The sequence below is a fragment of the Dermacentor andersoni genome, chromosome 1 (genome assembly GCF_023375885.2).
Source record: "Dermacentor andersoni chromosome 1, qqDerAnde1_hic_scaffold, whole genome shotgun sequence".
Lineage (NCBI taxonomy): Eukaryota > Metazoa > Arthropoda > Arachnida > Ixodida > Ixodidae > Dermacentor > Dermacentor andersoni.
The window spans coordinates 68,514,891-68,536,632 of NC_092814.1; the positions used below are offsets into that span (position 1 = coordinate 68,514,891).

The following is a 21,742-nucleotide window of genomic DNA, read 5'->3' on the forward strand; positions in this document are numbered from 1 at the left end:
GATGATATCCCAAACAATGTCTGATAGTTTCTCAAAGAGTCCTGCTAAGCTAACCTCACTCGACAGAGTTCGGCAATTAAAGGTTGACAGGGTCAGTTTCTATTGTTGGCCTGTCCGGACCCTGAATTCTACAGCATTAACGAGAGGGTAGCTGTAGTCGTAATCAAACTTAATAAGAGGTATAGATTAATGGTAGTACAAGCCTGCGCTCCAACATACAGTCACGATGATGATGAAGTAGATCAGTTTTATGAAGATGTTGAATTAGCGATGAGAAAAGTGCAAGCTCAGTATACTGTAGTAATGGGCGACTTCAACGCAAAAGTGGGGAAAATGCAGGCTGGTGAACAAGCAATTGGCAACTACGGCGTCGATTCTAGGAATTCTAGAGGAGAGATGCTGTTAGAATTCGCAGAAAGGAATAAGCTTCGAATACTGAACATCTTTTTCAGGAAGCGTAGCAATAGAAAGTGGACCTGGAAAAGCCCTAATGGTGAAACAAGAAATGAAATTGACTTCATACTTTCTGCTGATGCCAGCATAGTGAAGGATGTAGAAGTGATAGGTAGGGTAAAGTGCAGTGATCATAGGTTAGTGAGGGCTAGGATTCACCTTAATTTGAACAGAGAAAGAATAAAATTGGTCAAGAAAAAACAGGTCAACTTAGAGGCAATAAGGGTAAAAGCAGGCAAATTTAAGTTGGTACTTGCAAACAAATATGCAGCCTTAGAACACTGAGATGATGATGATGACGTAGAGGTAATGAAGGAAACCGTAATAAAGCTGGCTTCAGAGGCAGCAATTGAAGTGGGAGGCAAGGCACCAAGGCAACCAGTAGGCAAGCTCTCCCAAGTAACAAAGGACCTAATAAAGAAACGACAAAGAATGAAAGTGTCCAACTCAAGAGATAAGATAGAATTCGCAGAACTGTCAAAACTGATCAACAAGGCAAAAATAAGTGATATTCGAAACTATAACGTGAGAAAGACTGAAGAAGCTGTAAAAAATGGATGCAGCCTGAAATCAGTAAGAAGGAAACTTGACATAGGACAAACCAAGATGCATGCACTGAAAGATAAGCAGGGTAATATCATCAGCAATCTCGAATATATAGTAAAAGCAGCAGACGAATTTTATACTAACCTGTGCAGTGCCCAGAGGAGATAGGATACCTCAATTAGAAACAGTAATGAACAGGATACAGAAACTCCTCCTATAACTAGCGATGAGGTCAGAAGGGCTTTGCAAGACATGAAACGAGGAAGAGCGGCAGGAGAAGATGGAATAACAGTCGATTTAATCAAAGATGGAGGAGGCATAATGCTTGCAAAACTGGCGGCTCTTTATACGAAGTGTCTATTGACAGCAAGGGTCCCAGAAAACTGGAAGAATGCAAACATTATACTAATCCACGAAAAGGGAGATGTTAAAGAATTGAAAAATTATAGGCCCATTAGCTTACTCCCCATATTATATAAGATATTTACCAAAATAATCTTCAATCAAATAAGGGCAACACTGGACTTTAGTCAACCAAGGGAACAGGCTGGCTTCAGGAAGGGATACTCTACAATGGATCACATCCATGTCACTAATCAGGTTATCGAAAAATCTGCAGAGTACAATAAGCCTCTCTATATGGCTTTCATAGATTACAAAAAGGTGTTTGATTCAGTAGAGATACTAGCAGTCATAGAGGCATTAGATAATCAAGCAGTACAGACCGCTTACATAAATACCTTGGAAAATATCTACAGAGGTTCCACAGCTACCTTAATTCTACACAAGAAAAGCAGGAAGATACCTATAAAGAAAGGGGTCAGACAGGAAGACATAATCTCTCCAATGCTATTCACTGCGTGCTTGGAGGAAGTATTCAAGCTATTAAACTTGGAAAGCTTAGGAGTAAGGATCGACGGCGAATATCTCAGCAACCTTCAGTTTGCCAACGACATTGTTCTATTCAGCAACAATGCAGACAAATTACAACAAATGATTGAGGACCTTAACAGGGAGAGTGTAAGAGTGGGGTTGAAGATTAATATGCAGAAGACAAAGATAATGATGAATAACCGGGCAAGGGAACAAGAGTTCAGGATCACAAGTCAGCCTGTAGAGTCTGTGAAGGAGTACTTTTACCTAGGTCAACTAATCACAGGGAACCCTGACCATGAAAAGGAAATTTACAGAAGAATAAAAATGGGTTGGATCGCATACAGCAGACATTGCCAGCTCCTGACTGGAAACTTACCATTGTCATTAAAAAGGAAGGTGTACAATCAGTGCTCTTTACCAGTGCTGACATACGGGTCAGATATTTGGAGACTGACAAAGAAGCTTGAGAACAAGTTAAGGACTGCGCAAAGAGAGATGGAACGAAGATTGCTAGACATAACGTTAAGAGACGGAAAGAGAGCGGTTTGGATCAGAGAGCAAATGGGTATAGCCGATATTCTAATTGACAGTAATAGAAAAAGATGGAGCTGGGCAGGTCATGCAATGCCTCGATTAGATAACCGTTGGACCATTAGGGTTACAGAATGGGTACCAAGAGAAGGGAAACACAGTCGAGGACGGCAGAAGACACGGTGGAGAGATGAAATTAGGAAATTCGCAGGTGTTAGTTGGAATTGGTTGGCACAGGACGGGTAATTGGAGATCGCTTTCTTCCTGCAGCGGACATAAAATAGGCTGATGATGATGATGATATTTTTTTCAGTTGCAACTGTTCAGCTACAACTCACTTAAGAACCCACTGCTGCTGACAACTGCACTAAGCCAGAAGTTTATATAAATTGAGGTTTTTCATGTGCTAGCACATTGTATATAAAGTTTTAATAAAAATTTTGGGCAATGATTATATGAATAATCCTTTGCAGCCGTTAAAGTGGTACTGAATGACACATCGGTGTGTGCATGTGAGCTATAGGCAACTAACTGAGGCAGTGTTCACTGCAGTGATACTGTAGGGCCTCCAATGTTCACAGCGAGGTATTTTTATTTCTGAAAACCAGCACAATGGAAACCATCGACACCACCGTTAGTTTCAGACCACATGCAGCAATTTTTTCTCAAGTGAAAACATCCAAGAATGCAGGCACTGTTCCAATTAGCATGCAAAACATGCAGCAGCCACTCTGACCATAGTCCCGACTCACAAGAAATATAGAACCTTGGCAAAAATGAAATACCCCAGGACTGATACTTAAAACTATATGTAGTACTAATTCATGCCATGCTTGAAAGTCTGATTACTTCTTACAATATTATTCCTTGCATAATTCCAGCAGTGGTGCGGCCTAGACCGCCTCACAGGATTAAAAGAGCCACACACATTTTGTGATATTGATCAGCCAGTTGACAGTGAAGTTTGCTTATTGTCATTTTCCTTACGGGCCACGTTTAAAATGTAAGAGTGGTAAAAACACAATCAGCATGAATGGAAGCCTTGCTTTTACCAAAAATGTGCAGGTATTAATATGCTCTCCGTAGATTGTGATTGCCATTACATTGGCCAGAAAAAACTACCAGCTAAACACTACAACTAAACACTAGCTCCAGCTCTCACTGTCAATTTCTGCCTGGTTCTTGCGTGCTAAAACAATATGACTTAGTATGTGTGTCAACCAAAGTGCCCAGCTCGCAAATAGCATAGTGATGAGTTTCCTCTGCCGCTTCTGCACGGATACTTCCCATAAAGACTATTGCTGTGTGTATACAATGTGTCAAGGCTCCGTTCAATTGAGTGTGCAGTGTAAGATTGCTTTGATTTGTCATAAAACATATGACAGAGAGAGAGAATGAAAGAAAGAAGGAAACAAACAAAAGTAGATGAATTTTTCAGCATTCCAGAGGAGTGCGAAAAATTCATCAAATCGCAAATTTATTGAAACTTGGGTTCAATTGCATTCTTTCCCAAGTCGCAACAAGCAATGCATTCAAGACCAGTGCACTCTAAGGATGGTGTAAGCTATCACAAGAGCCTCGCAGCAGGCCTCAGCCCTGAAAAAAATGCCTCTCCTGCACATCATATCAATCCTTTCTCTAACTGTTGACAAGTACAATCATCCCCAGAACTTGTAGGAATATAGCCGATGATGATTACAAATGTCATGAGGCCACCATTCTGGAAATCTTTGGGAAATTATGTACAAATTTTGACATTTTCTGTGGTACAAAAAGGGTTAAGTAACCTTGAAAATTTTTTGAATGATTCCAACAATACAAGTAGCTTCTTATTGGTAATATAGCATTTTTACCTTGGGATCCTTTGTGCTCCACTGGGCCAGAACAATTTTTATATTCTTTAGACGATGGTGTAGTACTGCCAGAAGAGTCTTGTGCTGCTCAGCAATTGTGCTCAATGCTTCGGCCTCTGACATCTCCGGGATACCAGCACTGCCCAGGCGTAGACTTGCTTGCAAGTGCCGCTATAAGAGGTGCCAAGCAAGGAGTTTATATCAGCCTGTTGTGCCTCAGTGTCCATAGGAAATAAGGTGAAGATCACAAGTGCAAGTGTCAATTTTCGAATAAGAATCGAATACTACATACTAACAGTTTGCATTTTTATTTGACAGGAATTATTGGGTATTTTTGAATATCTGAAACTAAACAAGCTTTTCACAACAACCAAATGTTAATTAACGTCTGGTTACTGTTCTCCGTCTGCTAAATAAAGTATCGCAAATTACCACAATTAAGACAATGACAAAAGTTTTTGAAGCAATGCCGAGAAAGAAAAAAGGTAATCCAAGCTTTGTTTTCGGTTTCGCGGCAGATACATGACAACTTCTAATTTTTGCTTGTAGCCTGTCGTTTAGTGTTTCTGGCGGTATAGCAATTTCCTAGTTTTTAACTTTTACACTGCAAACATGCGATTTTTTCCTTGCAATGGGCTATTTTACATGTCTCTATGGTACACAAGTCCTTTGCAGATTTTTTTTCTTCTTCTGCAGCTCCTGGTCTCTTTTCGCAAACCATTTATATAGCGCTTTCGGAAAGCTAGTAATACAGCAGCCATTCTTTCTTGGAGAGTTTGTTTGCAACCAGGCTCTAATGTTATTGAAAGGCTATCCATACATTCCTTCTAATGAACAATGGTGATCGTATATTTAAAACTGATCAACTGTCCCTGATAACTGTCTTTTTTGCATTATTCAGAACAGACATGGCACCTAATTCTACATGAATAAATATTCCTGCTGAAAATATATACGTCTGTATTTGACTATTAAATATTCCATACTTGCTATTCGTATAAAAAAAAAAGGTTGATATTTGCCCACCTCGAGTCGTAAGAGGTTAATGAAGTCTCATGCTTTTGTGAATAGTCACAGCATACCATACTGACAAATATAATGAACACAGTGACAACTGAATACATTTTAGCTGACAACAATACGTACAGCTAAACCTCAATATAAAGAACTTCAATACAGTAGAACCCACATATAACAATGTTCAAGTGCCACGAAAATTCCATTGTTGTAACTGACAATTGTTACAACTGAGTTGCATGAAAAAAAATAAATCGAAATATAAAATTTAAATTGAAATAGGGGATGGCATGGCTGTTCCGAGAAAACTATAATGGCTGGAAGGCCAGTTCTCCTCCCCACCACATTCCTCCATCCGGCTTCTGATTGTGTTGACTCGTTTAACTGTTTAACTCTGTTTCCTGCGCGCTGCAATCGCATGTTGTTAACAAGTCGTGGCTGTCGCCGTTCAAGAATGGCACTGGTATAACAACTGCAAACAGGGGTCATAGGCAACAAGTGACATTCGAGCTCTGCTGAGGCTTTGCTTCTGTGGGCCCAAAAGGCGCCTTTTAAAAAATGCTGGAAGGTTGCTACGACAGCATCCCAGCTTGAGAAATCCAGAAGAAATGCTGGGACGAGATCGCCACAAGCATCTCGCCACGTACTTTCACCGCTTGCATGGGAAAACCGCATATCCGTCAGCCTTGCTTGCTTTATGTGAAGCTTGCCAACATCCTTCTCCAAGGCATCCAGGTGCTCCACGTAGTGAAGCGGAAGGTCCCTCGTGAGAACAAGCCCATGAGGGACTGAATTATCTACAGGAGCTCCCATGGGGAAAACGTTGAGGCAGCCTGCCCTACCGCATCAGCGCTACCGTCGTGGTCATCACTGTTGCTATCTGATGGAAGCACGTTCACAACGATCGCCTCATCGGTTAGAAGCACTTTGTTTCCAAATCTATAGCAGTGCACATTCTTTTCACCAGTAATGTCGTGAATTGCCGATGATCAGCGGGCGGATCAGCAGGTTCTGTTTCGGTGGCGAGTCAAATAAAGCTGAGAAACTACATAGCCAGGAACGACTTCGACACAACGAATAAAGACAAGCACGAGCGACTTCATGCGTTAGCTTAACTGCGCAGAATGGGGGCCCAGTGAGCAATCTGGGAGCAGCGTCGGCAGCGTTGTCAGCACAGTTGGGGCTGTCCATTCGGGTTTTCGGAGGGCGGCGCAGCGCATAGCTATGAGCGCAACCCATTCGTGTTCGGAGGGGTGGAAGGGTGACGGCAGAGATGCGTGTGAGGCTGGCATGCATCTATTTCTCATGGAGAGAAGTACGCGGCGGCAGTTGGGGTGGTGGGCGATCCTGCAATGGCTTGCATTTCACTTTTTCTTTTTTTCTTTTCCAAGGATTTTGCATTCCATTACCTTTCGGCACGGGCACCCAGCAGCCAGACTTCATCGTTATAACCGATAATGCAGCATGGGGACATTGTAGTAAGCAGGTAATTTCTCCATAGAAAGCATACAAAAGTTAACGGTGCAGCAGCTTTTCATTTTTGTAACTGACACATTGTTAAAATCGGTATCGTTATTAGTGGGTTTGACTGTATAATGAAATTCTCACTATAACAAAGTATTTAACTTTTCATAACGTCTTCTTCATAGAACACCATGTACTTTCATTACGTACATCAATATAACGAAGTGTGTTTATACATGATTTCAATACAACAAAATTTCCCTAGCGGCACAAAGGAATGCCCAGACTATAAATGAACGCAGATGGTCAAATGATTAAATTAAATGCGGCTGTTTGTGAATGCACCTCTAATTGTGCGTCATGTGGGTGAGAGCGACCGCCAAAGCGGAGCAGCGTAATGTTTCATATAAAGTCCAATTGCGTTAAGATATTATGGCACCCGACGCGCTGTATGCTTTAGATGCAAGTGAAAGCATGTGAGAGTGAGCCGAGAAGGATGGTGGCTTGATGAGCACCATCTTCCGACACACTGGAGAAAGGGGAGAAGGGGAGCAAGCTTGTGATAATGCTATCAATTATTAGAAAGCTTAGGGCGCAAGAAAGGCACTGGACGAAGAAAAAGAACACACACCACACGCTTTTCATGCAATGTCTTTCTTGCGGTCTAAGTTTTATAATAATGCAATACCAACTAGCCCACCTATCCACCCTATTGCAACACGATCAAGCGCATACGAGGGCGGCAAGAGTGAGGGCGTTCTGGCGCACATCTCCTTTTCTAGCATGGCCATGGCTGCACCTAGCTCTCAGTGTTGCCGAGTACATACGCATCTCGTGTGCCCGGTTTTAGAGGTAATCTACCACATGTGCAAAGAATGGGCGAGCTAAGATAGCATGGCATTGTGCACTGTCTTCCTGTGTGTTTAGTGCTGGAGGTTGCGTAATCTCAAGTTTTGAAGATGCGTTCAAGCGAGAAACATAAGCATTCGCTCCCTTTCACGATAGCACGGTCCCACAGTGGGCGACACTATCAGCCACGGCGGCGGAGTGGACGCAAGAGCGTGGCTGCCTTCGCTTCGTACCGCCGATGTGATGATATCGTTGACACAGCATAAAGCTGTATCCTTTGTCGACGAATCTCAAATTCAACAAAATGATTTTTTTTTCCCATCAATATTTGTTTCCTCCGATAATTAGGAAAATATTGCGGCCCCTTCATGTAAGAAAAATCAATCAGCAACTGTACTTATTTGCGTAAAAGATCGAATTTCAATACAGTTAAAAGTCGATATAATGAACTTCCATATAACGAAATTCTTGATATAACAAAGTATTCAACTTTTCATAACCTCTTGTCCATAGAACACCATGTATTTAGAACCTCAATATAACAAAGTATGTGTATGCGATTTCAATATAACGAAATTTCGCTTCCACCGCAAAAGAATGCCGAGGCAATAAATGGAAACTTCTACGGATGCATAGTCAAATGATTGAATTGCAAGCGGCTGCTTGCAAACGCATGCACACGCGTGACAAAAGCGACAGCCGAAGTGGAGCTGCATCATGTTCGGTATAAAGTCCAAGTGCGATAAGGTCCTATCCAGCCCAATCACTTTGCTTCAGGTGTGAGTGAAAGTGTGCGAGGGTGAGACAAGACACATGGTGTCTTCACGAGTGCCGCCTTTCCGCGCAATAAAAGGAAAAGAGGGGGAGGGGAGCTCGCTCGCGGTAACGCAATCAAGCGCACACGAGGGGCGTGGGAGAGGGGGGGGGTGTAAGCTAGCGCACATCTGATCCGTGGCTGCACATGGCTGTAAGCGCGGCTGAGCGCATACAGAACCGTGCACCCTGCTTTAGAGGTAATCTGTCACGTGTGCAAAGAGCGGGCATGCGGAGACGGCATGGCATCATGTTGGCTGTCTTCCCGCGCACTTGTTTTGTAAGGTTACGTAATCTCGAGTTTCGGTGACTCGTTGGAGGGAGAGGCAGACGAAGCATTCCCTCCCCGCTGCCGGCACTTCTTATGATACTGTCGTCCCAGTGCGGGCGACGCTATCAGCCGCGAGGGCAGAGTGCATGGGAAAGCGTGGCTGGCTTTGCTTAATTAGTATCGCCGATAAGAAGATATTGTTGACGCGGCATGAAACCGTATCATCCGTCGGCGACCTTCAAATTTATAAAGATAACATGTTTTGTCATTCAAATTTGCTTTGTTTGATTGCCCGATAATTCGCAAAATTGTGCGGCCCCTTTCCTTGCAAGAAAAATCAATCGGTGGCTGTACTTATTTGCATAAAACGTTGAATTTCAATACAGCGAAATTTTGATATAACGAAGCAAATTGCCAATTTTGCAGACTTTTTTACATCAAGTTTTAGCTGTAGATAATTTGAAGTGTAAAAACTGAAGCAGGTGTAATACTGAGCTGATAAATGTAAAATGAAATGAGTTTATATTTGCAATCTCCTCTAATGCTGCACCTGAATGTGAATGTCATCAGAACTAAAGATACACTCACTATGCCTAATTGAACATTCTAACTGCATTCCTGCCAGATTATAACAATTGTACAAAGAAAGAGACATAGACACCTTTGTAATCTTTAAGTCATTTACAGCACAAAGCAGATAACAACATGGCAATGACAACACAACGATAGCAGTACATTGCAGAAGCAGTGTCAACTGCTGTATGGTAATGGCAATGGCACAGCAGTAATGATGGCAATGTGACAACAACAATAGAATTACACTGACAAGTGGAATATGACAATAGCACCAACAACAGCACAACGAAGATGGTTGGTGCAGATGATGGCATGCTAACCACAATGACACTGTGACTAGCAGCAGCGGCACGATGATCATGGTGCAACAACAATGATAAAGGCATTATGAAGACAACCATGAGGATGATGAAAACACAACAATGGCATAACAATAATGATGGCATAATAATGTTGACTTCATAATTGAAGTCAATGCCATTATCAATCTTCAGTGACTAACATCCAACACAGTGAAGAGCTATCTTCTAGAGATACTTTCAAAATGACTGTTGCACTGTGAATGACAAAACTTCAAATGGCCAAAAGTGTGTAATTCAGTGTCTTCTCATTGGCTATAGATGCGCGAAATCTTATCTCCATATCTGCTTTAGCTTGGGCTATAAGAACAATTTAAAGTGTGCACTTGAAGCATTACACTACAATTCTATACTTGTAAATACTATGCTAATTTTTCAAGACCTTGTGATCTTGCAAACACAGTCTATTGTTCTGTATCTCTTTCTATGCAAAATCTTATCTCTGTATAGGCCACCTTCAAAGGTCAATTTCTTTTTATTTTCTTGTTTTTTACATTTTATGTATGTCCCAACATTCAGCAACATATTGTAAAACAAATGATCTTCCTATCACCATTGGTTTGGAAGTTTGGAAATATTATTCAAAATACTTTTTTCATTTTATGTTGTTGTCTAGCAGCCACACGAACAAAAGGAGACTCCAGTGCATCTCATGAGGTCTCCAGCTATGAAGCGGGTGCATTTTAGGCCTCTATGTTGCTTTGACACCTATCACATGGTTTGAAGATTTGTTTATGTTTTTCTCAAAACGAGATCTTACACCTCATGTTATGCAAACCTTGGTATGTTTTTTAAAATGAATATCTTGATATAAAATTTTGCCCACTCATTCCTCACATAGAGATATGTGCAACAAACTAGAATTAAAGAAACTGATGCAAAATTATTGCATTTACAGCTCATTTCGCAAATAAATTTGGTCCAAATTGGCAATTTATTTTCATTTACAATTTATATTTATGACCTGTGTGACATCCGCGACTCTCCTCAATCAGTTATGTATGCAGACGATACTAACATATTTTTTAAAGCTGCTACTATAACAGAGCTCGAACTGAAAGTTAAAGATTACCTGATTCAACTCTCTTGCTGGTTATACCAGTATGAGTTACAAATTAATTCTTCTAAAACAAAATATATGATCCTTGCTCCTACTAATAAACCACATAACTGCAATATAGCTATTCTTTTTGAAGATAGGACGATAGAACAGGTAAAATGTCAGAAATTTCTTGGAGTGTGGTTCCAGGAAGATTCAGCCTGGAACATGCACATCGACCAAATTGCTATGGAACTAAGTAGAACTGGCGGTTGCTTATATAGACTGAGCACCCTGGTTCCTCCGTGATTGCAACATTCCTTGTACTACCCACATTTTTATTCTTGATTAACCTATAGCATAATAATTTGGGGCACTACTTCGCAAAAAAAATTATAACAGATTGATAGTACTGCAAAAGTCTTACAAGCATTCGAGGGATATCGTGGCTTTGTACAAAACTTCAGAACCAAGCCATCTTTTATAAAACATTCTATGTTAAAGGCAAACCAGGTCTATTACTACAAGTTGATGCAATACATTAAACAAAATAAATTACAGTATATCCTGAATGTACCCACCAATCTGCATTACAGCTTACGGCAACATAATATGAGAACACCTAAAATAAGAACCATTTAAGGAAAACAACTAGTCAGTTACCAGGCACCTACACTGCTAAATCACCTACGTGATTTTGATAACGGAATTATGGAAGGTTCGAATAAATCATACTATAATGCCACACCGGAGGAGCGTGGAAGAGAAAGAAGAGGCGGCACGAGGTTTTTGGGTGATCGGCTATTTTGGACTGTCCCATGTCTTCTCTATCCTTTTCACTGTAAATAAATCCATTCTACATCCGTAACAAGTGGTGGAAGTGCTGGGTACCGGACGCCCTGGACAACCCAGTCTCACAAGATCTTCGAAGAAGCAGACGCCTGGCTGCATTACCACCAGAGCCAACAAGCATGGCCGATGCTCAAGCAGGCCCGTCAACGACAACCATCGAAGAAGGCATTGTTCAAGCCAGCGAGAGACCAAGGTAACCTAGCTACCACGCATATTCTCAGGTAAAACAGATGAAGACTTGGATGACTGGCTGAGACACTACGAAAGAGTAAGCCGGCATAGCGAGTGGAGCAAAGCCAGTGCAGCTTGTGAATGTTGAGTTTTTTCTCGCCGGTATCGCTTTACTTTGGTTTGAGAATTATGAATGCGTGCTGACCCCTTGAGAAAATTTTGTCCAGGAATTGAAAGCTTGCTTTGGCGACTCCAATTCCAAAAAGAAGCAGAACACATGCTTTCGCGCAGAGCCAAATTGCCTGGTGAAATGTATACAACGTATATTGAAGAAATATTGAAGCTATGCAGAATGGTAAACGTGAATATCGGATGAAGACATCTACAATTTTTTTAATAACGAAAGAAAACCTGAACACTCCTTCCGAATTCAGGCAGCAATGTCGCGCATATGAAGCTCTGAAGACCCAAAGGATCTTACCGAAGTTCGGGTGCTTGGACAACATCCCTACAGTTGCAAGTATGGAGGTCGCTGCCTGTGATGACATCACCTTGATCGTGCGTCAAGTGGTTCAAGAAGAGCTAGCACGACTTCAGGGAGTAGACTCGTGTGCGTGTGAGTAGACTCGTGTGCACGAGGACGCACCCGCACCATTTGGAGTCCATCCTCTGCGGCAGCAGTGGTCGTACCAATCATGCAATGAGTCCCCTGTCTCTGAGCGCAACCTTACACCACCGCCAACCCAACTGCGCCGTTCATTATCCCCGCGCCGTCGTTGGTCGCCTTCCCCGCTGCAGCTGGGAAACTAGCTGGTGCTACTGATGGAGGTGTGGTCTCGGGAATGTCAGACTCGCGAATTCCACTGTCTGTTGTTACGCTGAAGAACAAGGTGTGTGTTTGTATCGACAGTGTAAATACTACTGCTCTTGTCGATACAGGTGCCACTATTTCTGTTATGAGCCTTCGCTTCAAAGATTGCTCAGAACATAAAGTTATGTTCGTGTGGGATCGCAAAGAAACTTTGCGTGGAGTTGGAGGTGAAATGTTGCACCCTGTTGGTGTCTGTTCAGTTTTGGTTGCGATCGGAGGACATAGGCGTTAGAGCAGAGTTCACTGTATTGGTCAATGCAACTCATGATGCTATTTTAGGCATAGATTTCCTACGTGAATACAGTGCTACACTTGACTGTGGGACTGGAGAGATTTTACTAAGGAGAATGTTGCCAATCGCCATACTTCATGATTTGCAGACCGATCAAGCCGACATGTTTTCGCTGTCTGAAGATGTGTTACTGCCTGGTCGGACAGCCACGTTTGTTCCCGTGAGTTCATGTGTCTGGATGGGATCATGCAGCGCTCTTGTCGAGCCAGATTATAACGCGATTAAGAAGAATGTGTTGGTCTCTCAATCTATCGTTCAAGCCATCAACGGGCGCGCCTTCTGGTGGACAATGCACGCTTCTACAAAGTCTGTTACCCTGCCAGTCGGACTTAAATTGGCAACATTTGAGGAGCAAGCCACAACTGATGTACGAACAGTTCCAGCATCTTCAGACATCAGTCGACCATTGCCCAACTATTCGGATTACTTGATATAAACAAGCTGTATGATAAACAAGTTGTCGTCTTCCAAGCAACAAGTGCTTGCCTGCTACACATCAGTATTTGATTTTACTCAATGCGAGCGTTCTCAGATGTTGCCGGAATCCTGCATGCACCACCGTATCAACACAGGGCAAGTGACTCCGATAGATCAGAAACCCTATCGCGTAGCTCCCATGGAAAGAAAAGTGATTGCTGAACAGGTCGATGACATGCTGCAGAAAGGAGTTATTCAGGAGCCTTGCAGACCTTGGGCAGCTCCTGTTATACTAGTGAAAAAGAAAGACAACTCGTGGAGATTTTGTGTTGACTACTGTTGCCTGAATTCTGTCCCAAAGAAAGATGTGTATTTTTTACCATGCATTGATGATGCTGTTGACTGCCTTCACTATGCATCATACTTTTCGTCGGTTGACCTCTGGTCCGGGTACTGGCAGATACCGATGCACCCGTCTGACATAGACAAGATCGCTTTCGTAACGCCTGACGGACTCTATGAGTTTAATGTCATGCCGTTTGGGTTATGTAATGCCCTAACAACCTCTGAGCGATGTATGGACTCCATCCTCCGTGGTCTCAAATGGGAGATTTGTGTCTTATTTAGATGACATGATTATTTTCAGCCATACTTTCCATTAGCACAACCAGCGGCTCGGCGTTGTTTTGGATGGCATCCAACAGGCTGGCCTCATTTTAAACTCTAAGAAGTGTCGTTTCGGTGAGTGTCAAGCCCTTGCGCTAGGATATCTCGTCGACAAGGGTGGCATATGGCTAGATCCCCAAAATATTTCTGCTGTTTGCAACTTTAAGCAGCCGAAGACAGTGGAAGACGTCCGAAGTTTCCTGGGCCTTTGTTTTTACTTTCGCAGGTTTATTAAAGACTTCGCCCAGCTTGCTTGTCCACTGACTGACCTGCTCCACAAGGACACTCCCTACATACATTGTCGGCTCAGTGTGAGACTGTTTTCCAGCAGCTGAAGTTCTTGCTCACCTCTGGGCCACTTCTTTGCCATTTCGATCCAGAGGCGTTCACCGAACTGCATATTGATGCAAGTGGTGTGGGCATTGGTGCCATGCTCGTCTAGTTTCATGACGGACGCCAACATGTTGCTGCGTATGCAAGTCGTACTTTGATGAAAGCAGAGAGCAATCATACAGTCACAGAACTGGAATGTCTTGCTGTTGTTTTCGCCATCCACAAGTTCAGATCTTATTTGTATGGCAGCCATTTCAAGATTGTCACCAACCATCATTCGCTCTGCTGGCTCGTTGGACTATGTGACCCAGCTGGACGGTTGGCTTGGTGGGCCTTGAGTCTTCAAGAATACGACTTTCCTGTTGCTTATAAGAGCGGTTGGTGCCACACAGATGCCAACTGCTCATCTCGTCTTCCCTCTCAGAGCGAAGGTACTGATGATGACTATTTCGATGACTACTTAACTACAATCTCATTGGACTTTCCTGACTTTGCCGTCTTCAAGAACGAACAATAGCGCGACCCTTCACTAAAGCCGATTATTGATGCGATCCACAGATTAAAACGGGCTATGCGATGAATGGGCTACGCAATCCTTCATGACGGAGGGGAGTACGGTAGCGCGATTAAAAGATGGGACAAAAGAAGACACATAGGGACACACACAGTGAAGATGCATTACCAACAAGCCCACATTGCAACCCTTGTGAACTTCATGATGGAGCTCCTCATGTGGCGATAAGTAATCGCGGCCGGCAGTTCACCGCTGACGTCGTGGAAGAGTTGCCACACCTTTGTGGAACTCAATATCGTCCTTCCACGCCTTACCATCCGCAAACCAACGGTCTAACCGAGCGCACCAATCGTGCCCTCGTCAACATATTTTCAAGGTATGTTTCAGCGGATCATAAGAAATGGGATGTCATATTATCATTCATCACGTATGCCATTAACACAGCCAAGCATGAAGTTACAGCATTGCCATTTGTTGCGCGTGTTGGTAAACTGAAAGCATATTTAGCGCCAGCAAACAAGGACGGAAGGGAGACGACACCACAATGCGCTAACTTGATTTTCAGGAAATACAGTGGAACCCTGTTCATACGTTTTTCACCGGACCGAGGAAAAAAAACGTAACAGCCGGGAAAACGCAACAGTGAGGAAAGCTCCGAAAATGAATGAAAAAAGTGCAGCTTCAACTATAGACAATTTATTTCCACAGAGTGCGCTTAGAACTTAAAAAGAAATCTAGAATGGTGGCTTGCCGTTTCTTTCGCTCGCTAGAAATCACCACACGTTTCTCAACAGCCTGGAAGGCCGCATTGCCGTCAGCGTCGCTGTGAGGTGCGACGTACCTGCGGAGGAGGTCCAGAGCCGCGACGGCTTCTCCAAAGCTAGGATTTGGCAACTCCCCGGCATCATGCGGCTCGTGCTCCTCGTCGTCACCACGCCACGGCAATGGCAACGGACGAAGGAATATCCGCGGGAAATGTTGCCCTCTTTGGCGTAATCATGCTAACGTGCTAACGATTGTTTAGTATCGCTGCGGAGCGCGCGCGTCCGTGCAGCCCGGTTGCGCGCAGCGCGGCGTGGTTTCGCGAGAAATGTAAACAAGAGAGGAGAGCTGGCCCGATAGGCGGAGCAACGCCATGAGCAACGCCAACTTCCGGCTTCCCTTTAGCTACAGCTTCGCAAAGAGTGACGTCAGGGCCTCTCCCGAGTTTCCTTCCTCCGTGAGTCGAGCCGTCCAACAAACCCTGCGGTGACCATAATCACAGTGATGATAGTGAAAGCATTTTTCACGAATGGCCACCTAGTGGCGGCCTCTCGAACTGGCGTCCGGCTTTTTGCAGCCAGTTCCATAGCCAAGCCCGGCCAAGCCCGGTCAAAACTCGTCAAAAGCCAAAATGGCGGTTGGAGCGCGTTGCCTACTTTAGCCCAGGCGGGTTCGGGTTGCGACGCATCATGTGGAAACGTTTTCACAGCTACTACGTAACAGCGGGGTTCCTTATACATTGGATCCTATGGAAGCTATGCCGGGACCGGATGAAAGCGACGTAGCAGCCGGGAAAACGCAGCAGTGAGGAACGCAACAGCGGGGTTCTACTGTACACCTATATAACTCATGCACAGTGGCGCCACCTTATCCAAATCTTACCCATCCAAAAAAGCCGACGATGACGTCGAACGATGACGTTGAATGGAGTGTTTATAAGCAGCTGTTTGTCGCTGCTACAGTGTGTTCGTCGTCGTGCTCTGCACTCGTGAGCTGCGTGCTCGTCAGTGTGCTCATCGTCGTGCTCTGTGCTCGTGTTCGTACTCGTAAGCTGTGTGCTGTATGCTCGTCTTGCATGCTCCATTTGGGAGCCATGCTAGACTGTCGATGTATCTCTTGTATAAACTGTAAATACTGTAAGTAAACCCTGTACGCCTAGTTCCTCCCAAGTTCCTCTCTATGACCTTCAACCCTTACAAATGGTGGCAGCGGCGAGATCGTCCGACAACTCCTACAACTGTACGCCAGCGGAGGCAGTGGGATCGTCCGACAAATCTTACACTACCAAGTTCATCTGTAGGCTTACTGGACAAAACAGCGAAAGCTTGTGTGTGGGCATCAAGTCAATAAAGCTCCAAATTGGTCTTGCATAGCACAGCCCAAACTAACAGTGGTGAGAATCAAGGACATGCGTAGGTATCTGCACTTTGCGAGGACCCACAACACACAATCAGCACACGATGGGTACACATGAAACACACCTGTAACCTTGGCAATCAAAAAAATTTCAAGTAAACATTATTTCAATGAAGGACATCACTGAGCAAAAGATTGTAAAATAATTTTGTGCTGTGCTGGCTCTCTAAAAAAGAAAAAAGGTCAATTATACTGATGAAATTTTCTTTTTTAAACTGCCCAATAATTTGGACATTTTCACAGCGTTCTTAGTGTCCAAAAGTCGGTCAGCGACTGTAAATGTTTTCATAGTCGGCAGCCAGTGGTTACGTTATTTTAGGTAGTAGTCTAAGCGCTGTTCGAAGATTCAGTGAGTAGCTGTAACTCTGCCTCGTTTAAGGCCCGCACTAACTAAAATTTTCAGGGAAAAAGTCTGGGTCTTACCGTATTTACACGATTGTAAGTCGACTCGAATGTAAGTCGACCCCCCCATATCGCTTGACCGAAAAAAAAAAAAAAAAAATCGGGGAGCATACCCGAGGGCGCATTCGATAACTAAAATTTATTAGTAGCTGACATGGTCACTGGACTACACGTCTTCACTAGTGCTGCCATCGTCATCGTTGCTGCGGTCCCACAGCGCGTCGTGGTCCAGCGAAATTTCAAATTTGGCAAACGACCGCACCAGGACATCTTGCAGAACGGCAGCCCACGCCAAATGCACACAGCCACACGCAGCCGTCAGGGAGGCTCTTTTGACAGGCCCGGTTAGTGTAATTTCGCAGTCTTCTGCCGCCAGCCACTCGTACTCACGGCGGAGCAGAACCTTAAAATTAAGGCGAAGGTACGGGCTTGTTTCATGACCACGTCGCACTTCACTGGCAGGGACCGATCACGCATTTCAGCGACGTACGCCGCAAGCTTAGCCTACAGCTCCGGAAAGCGTCCAGACTTCGGCACGTGGGAAATTTCTCACTTGCTGTCACACATTTCGCTTCGCTGCAGTCGCCACTCTCGCACCACCCGTTTAGAAACATCGAAATTGCGGCCCGCTGCGCAGTGATTTGTTTCTTCGGCGTAAAGGATGGCAGCCCTCTTGAACGCTGCTGTGAACGAGTGCCGAACGATTAATGGGCCTGGAGCACTCATGACGACTGGGGAAGCATAAAAGTAGCACGTAGCCGGCAGTCAAGTGGAACGCGTCAAACCAATACCAATGCCTTTTAACCACGACCGACTAGTAATAAACCCGGTCGTGCTTTAAATAGAGAAAGAGAAACCCGCGAGCGGTGTCTGCTCTTCCATGAACTATCGATACTCCCCGCAAGCGCCGCCGTTCTGAGGGTGCCGCCGCAAATGGGAACAGCGGCGCTTCCATCAACTATCGACACCCCCCCATGAGTGTTGCATGCACTGTAAGATTCTCAAAAATGTTGAAAAACCCTTCCGAAAAGCGAACAAACACGCGGGATAGCGAAAAGATACGGGTAGGGCCATAGAGCAAACATGAAATTGTAACTACGTTGTAGCTCCCGTTGGTATCGCTTTTTTTGGCGGGGCCATGTTTCGGTTTCGATTGTAAGTCGACCCCCCAACTTCAGACTTTCAAATTTAAAAAAAGGGGTCGACTTACAATCGTGTAAATACGGTACGTGAGTAAGTACAGTAGGTATGAAGTTCATTTTGTTTTACTTGATTTTGGCGTACCCAATTCCATGCTAAATACCTTTTTGTTTTAGACAAAGGTTTCTCTGTCATATTTAGGTGGACAAATTTTCCCCCTTTCCACACAGCAATATTGCCCTTCAAATTATATTTGAATTTATAATATACACAATTTTGTACAGTACTTATCATACACTTAAAGAGCAACAGAATATTTTTGGTCCCAATGCATCATTTATAGAGCAAGTCACTTTGCATGCAATTAGTGGCATGCCAATACTTCTACACCATGTTTTCTCATTGATTGAAACAATCTATAAAAGCACTTGCCATCTGCTGTTTGTCAGTACATTTGTTCATTGCATTCTGCCCCAACAACAGCTCAGGCATACATACACATGGCTGAGCAGTACCCAAGGGATGTGTAATAGAGTCTAGAAGAAGAGCAATCAATACTTTTCATTTTGCTTGGGCTAGCAATTGCTCACCGGAAGAAACTCATCAAGATCCAGGCCTGCTGGAGTGTCCCTCTGTGAAGGCACATAGTCCACTGACTGCTTCTGTTCAGGGTGAACAACGGCTTTTTGTGGTGGTGCCAGGGCTTCTTTGCTGTCAGGCAGCACACTCATGACAGGGCGCACTATTGAAACCGTTGAGCTGCTTTCCACTACCTGCAAGAGCCCACAAACTTCATGAAACCTTTGTAAGCATCAAGTGGCAAATCAGAGCAACACTGCAACACCCATCCTCTATTGAACAATGTAAGAGTTGAGTGTAGCATTAAGTGCCTGTGTAGATGAAAATGACATCAAAGATAATCAGCAGTCATCCAGGTAATAAAGCACTGCTAGAAAAAAACTTTGCTAGCATTGCCATTAAATAAAGGTCATCTACATGGAAAAGAGCACCTAGGTGGCATGTACACAAACATCCTGGCACAAATGGACCTGAGGAGACACTGTAGTACCACCTGGCACCAGTGCCAGAGTGATATTCATTCTCTTGGTTTGTTTTTCTGATGCAACCTTTTGAATACAGTTGTAATAATGGAAAACAATGGTGACTGACACCAGAGAGGTTTAACTACATCCCTTCTCGAAAGTCGTCTGCAGCACTGTGGAAGCTACAGGACTCCATGGCCAATAGGAAGGCTGAATGCCCCTCAAGATGTGTTCATCCACACTATCATTTGCTCCGTAGCTAGTGAATTCGCGGTGTACGATATGCATGCACAAACAGTTCAAACGAGTCGTGTATTGATGTAATGTATCATGTACCAAGCAAAAACAAAACTCTCATACTGCCAGTAATCAAACAGTAATGGCCAGAACCTATATTCGACTGTGCAAGGACGTTGCCGTGTATGCCTCATACCTTCAGCAGCACTGCAAATTGCATTACTTCCATAAATATGAGAATAGTAATGAAAACAAGCATACATTATTATATGATGAGGATCATCATATGGATGCTCTCAAAAGCAGGTCTGTTACAGCACACTGAGGGCCGCAATAAGGTGACCATTGCTCAGAGCCTTGAATAGTCTAGTTGTTCCTCAGTCTTAAATTTATGCCTATATATCAAAAATATGCAGCTCAAATGTAATGTTTGAATCTAAATGGTGCAAAGTTGCATAGCAAGTTAGCAGCAGTAGTGGATGACATGAGAACAGCCTTGTCACCTACTAGCTGTCTGTGTCACAAGGATGAAGGCGATGTATGATGATTGTTGAGAAAAGAATGTTGATGAGAGGTGTATGCACAGAGAAATACAATACATATCTAAATACTAGAAGTGGGCGAATATCAACTTTTTCAAATACGAATCGAATACGAATAGTAGTAAGTTACAAATCGTATATCAAATAGCCAAATGTCAATGCACACATTTATGGTTTAGAAGAACTTGTTGTTGGGCGAGTTGGTAGATATTAGCGAACATTGTTTAACTGCGCGAACAAACGAACCACAAAGACAGCGAGGGACAAGGACTGGCGCACCGAGGATCTGCGCCAGTCCTTGTCCCTCGCTGTCTTTGTGGTTCGTTTGTTCGCGCAGTTAAACAATGTTCACACATTTATGGCAGTAATATTTATTTCGGTATAATTAGGAACCACGCTTATCAAAGACAGCTATCAAAGAAAATAAGGATTAGTTTTAAACACAAAATCACAAATTGTCATTAAAGGGTTAGTGAATAAAAAATTTGTCGCCGAAATTTCTGTTTCCACTGATAGCTGTCGCACCGAGAGCGACCAAAACAACACTCTTTCTGAGGAGAAGTGAGCGAAAAGTAATTATTTTAGTGAATATTTCTCAAATCACAGCACCTACTGGCCTCCTCCGAAAGCCCTGGCAAAACCGGATATCACGTCACGCTTACCCACCTCGAGGCCCATTGCGAGCGATCATCCACACTGAGCGCGCGAAGGGGCGAGTTGACATTTGCAGCAACGCGCTTTCTTTGTTCGACCGTCCTATTCGTACCGCTTCCTTGTGTGAGCTGTTCGAAAACTTCATCTTTCATCTTGTGGATTTGTGGTTTGATGTGTGGAGCAGCCGTGTCAACGCCGCGAAATGCCGAGGGTCTGCTGTGCGCATGTGAAAATGGCAGGCAGCGGTAGTCTTTTTCTCGCGTACTTGTTCACGCTGTAGTTTTGCGCACAGGTGCCGTTTGACCGTAATTTGTCGTTTGTATGACGTTCTGAGCCAGATGTTTGGCCAATTCTGCCAGAATGAATCGAAATCCGCATCGTCTGAAGAGACGGCTGACAAAAAAAAATTCGCCGACATGAGACTGGTGGCGCCATCTCGTGTGCACCAAGGGAAGAAGTGCTCGGCTGCGATCAAACAACGGGACGCTGAAACCGCTGCGCATGTACACTCCGTGAATAACAAGACGCTCCCTGGTTACAGAGGCGCATTTCAGTCACTGCACATGCCTGGCTTCAATCCTCACCCGTTGCTTCATCGCATCTATTCTCAAAACAGCTACTTGCGCGCATCAAGCACCTGCCGCGCGAGAGTCGGCAGCCGACTGTTATGCTAACTCAGTCGTGACAGGTGCGAGCTTGCGATCCGAGCCGCAGGAACCGCGTTTATATCTGGTTTCCACCTATGATGCCGCCCCTGATCTCTCGAGGCGAACGCTTGTACAT

The 21,742-nt window shown here is 44.0% G+C and overlaps 1 protein-coding gene across 5 annotated transcripts in view; it reads right to left on the reverse strand.

Annotated features, from left to right (window-relative positions):
* Positions 1-21,742, reverse strand: part of kat80 (katanin p80) — a 222,001-nt gene that overhangs the window by 39,058 nt on the left and 161,201 nt on the right. For all 5 annotated transcript variants that reach the window (XM_050191552.3, XM_055061586.2, XM_055061584.2 and 2 more), the window contains 2 exons: positions 19,074-19,256; positions 4,260-4,430 (listed from right to left, as the gene is read on the reverse strand). In XM_050191552.3, coding sequence (XP_050047509.1) covers positions 4,260-4,430; positions 19,074-19,256 — 354 coding nt within the window. The remainder of the gene's footprint in view (positions 1-4,259; positions 4,431-19,073; positions 19,257-21,742) is intronic.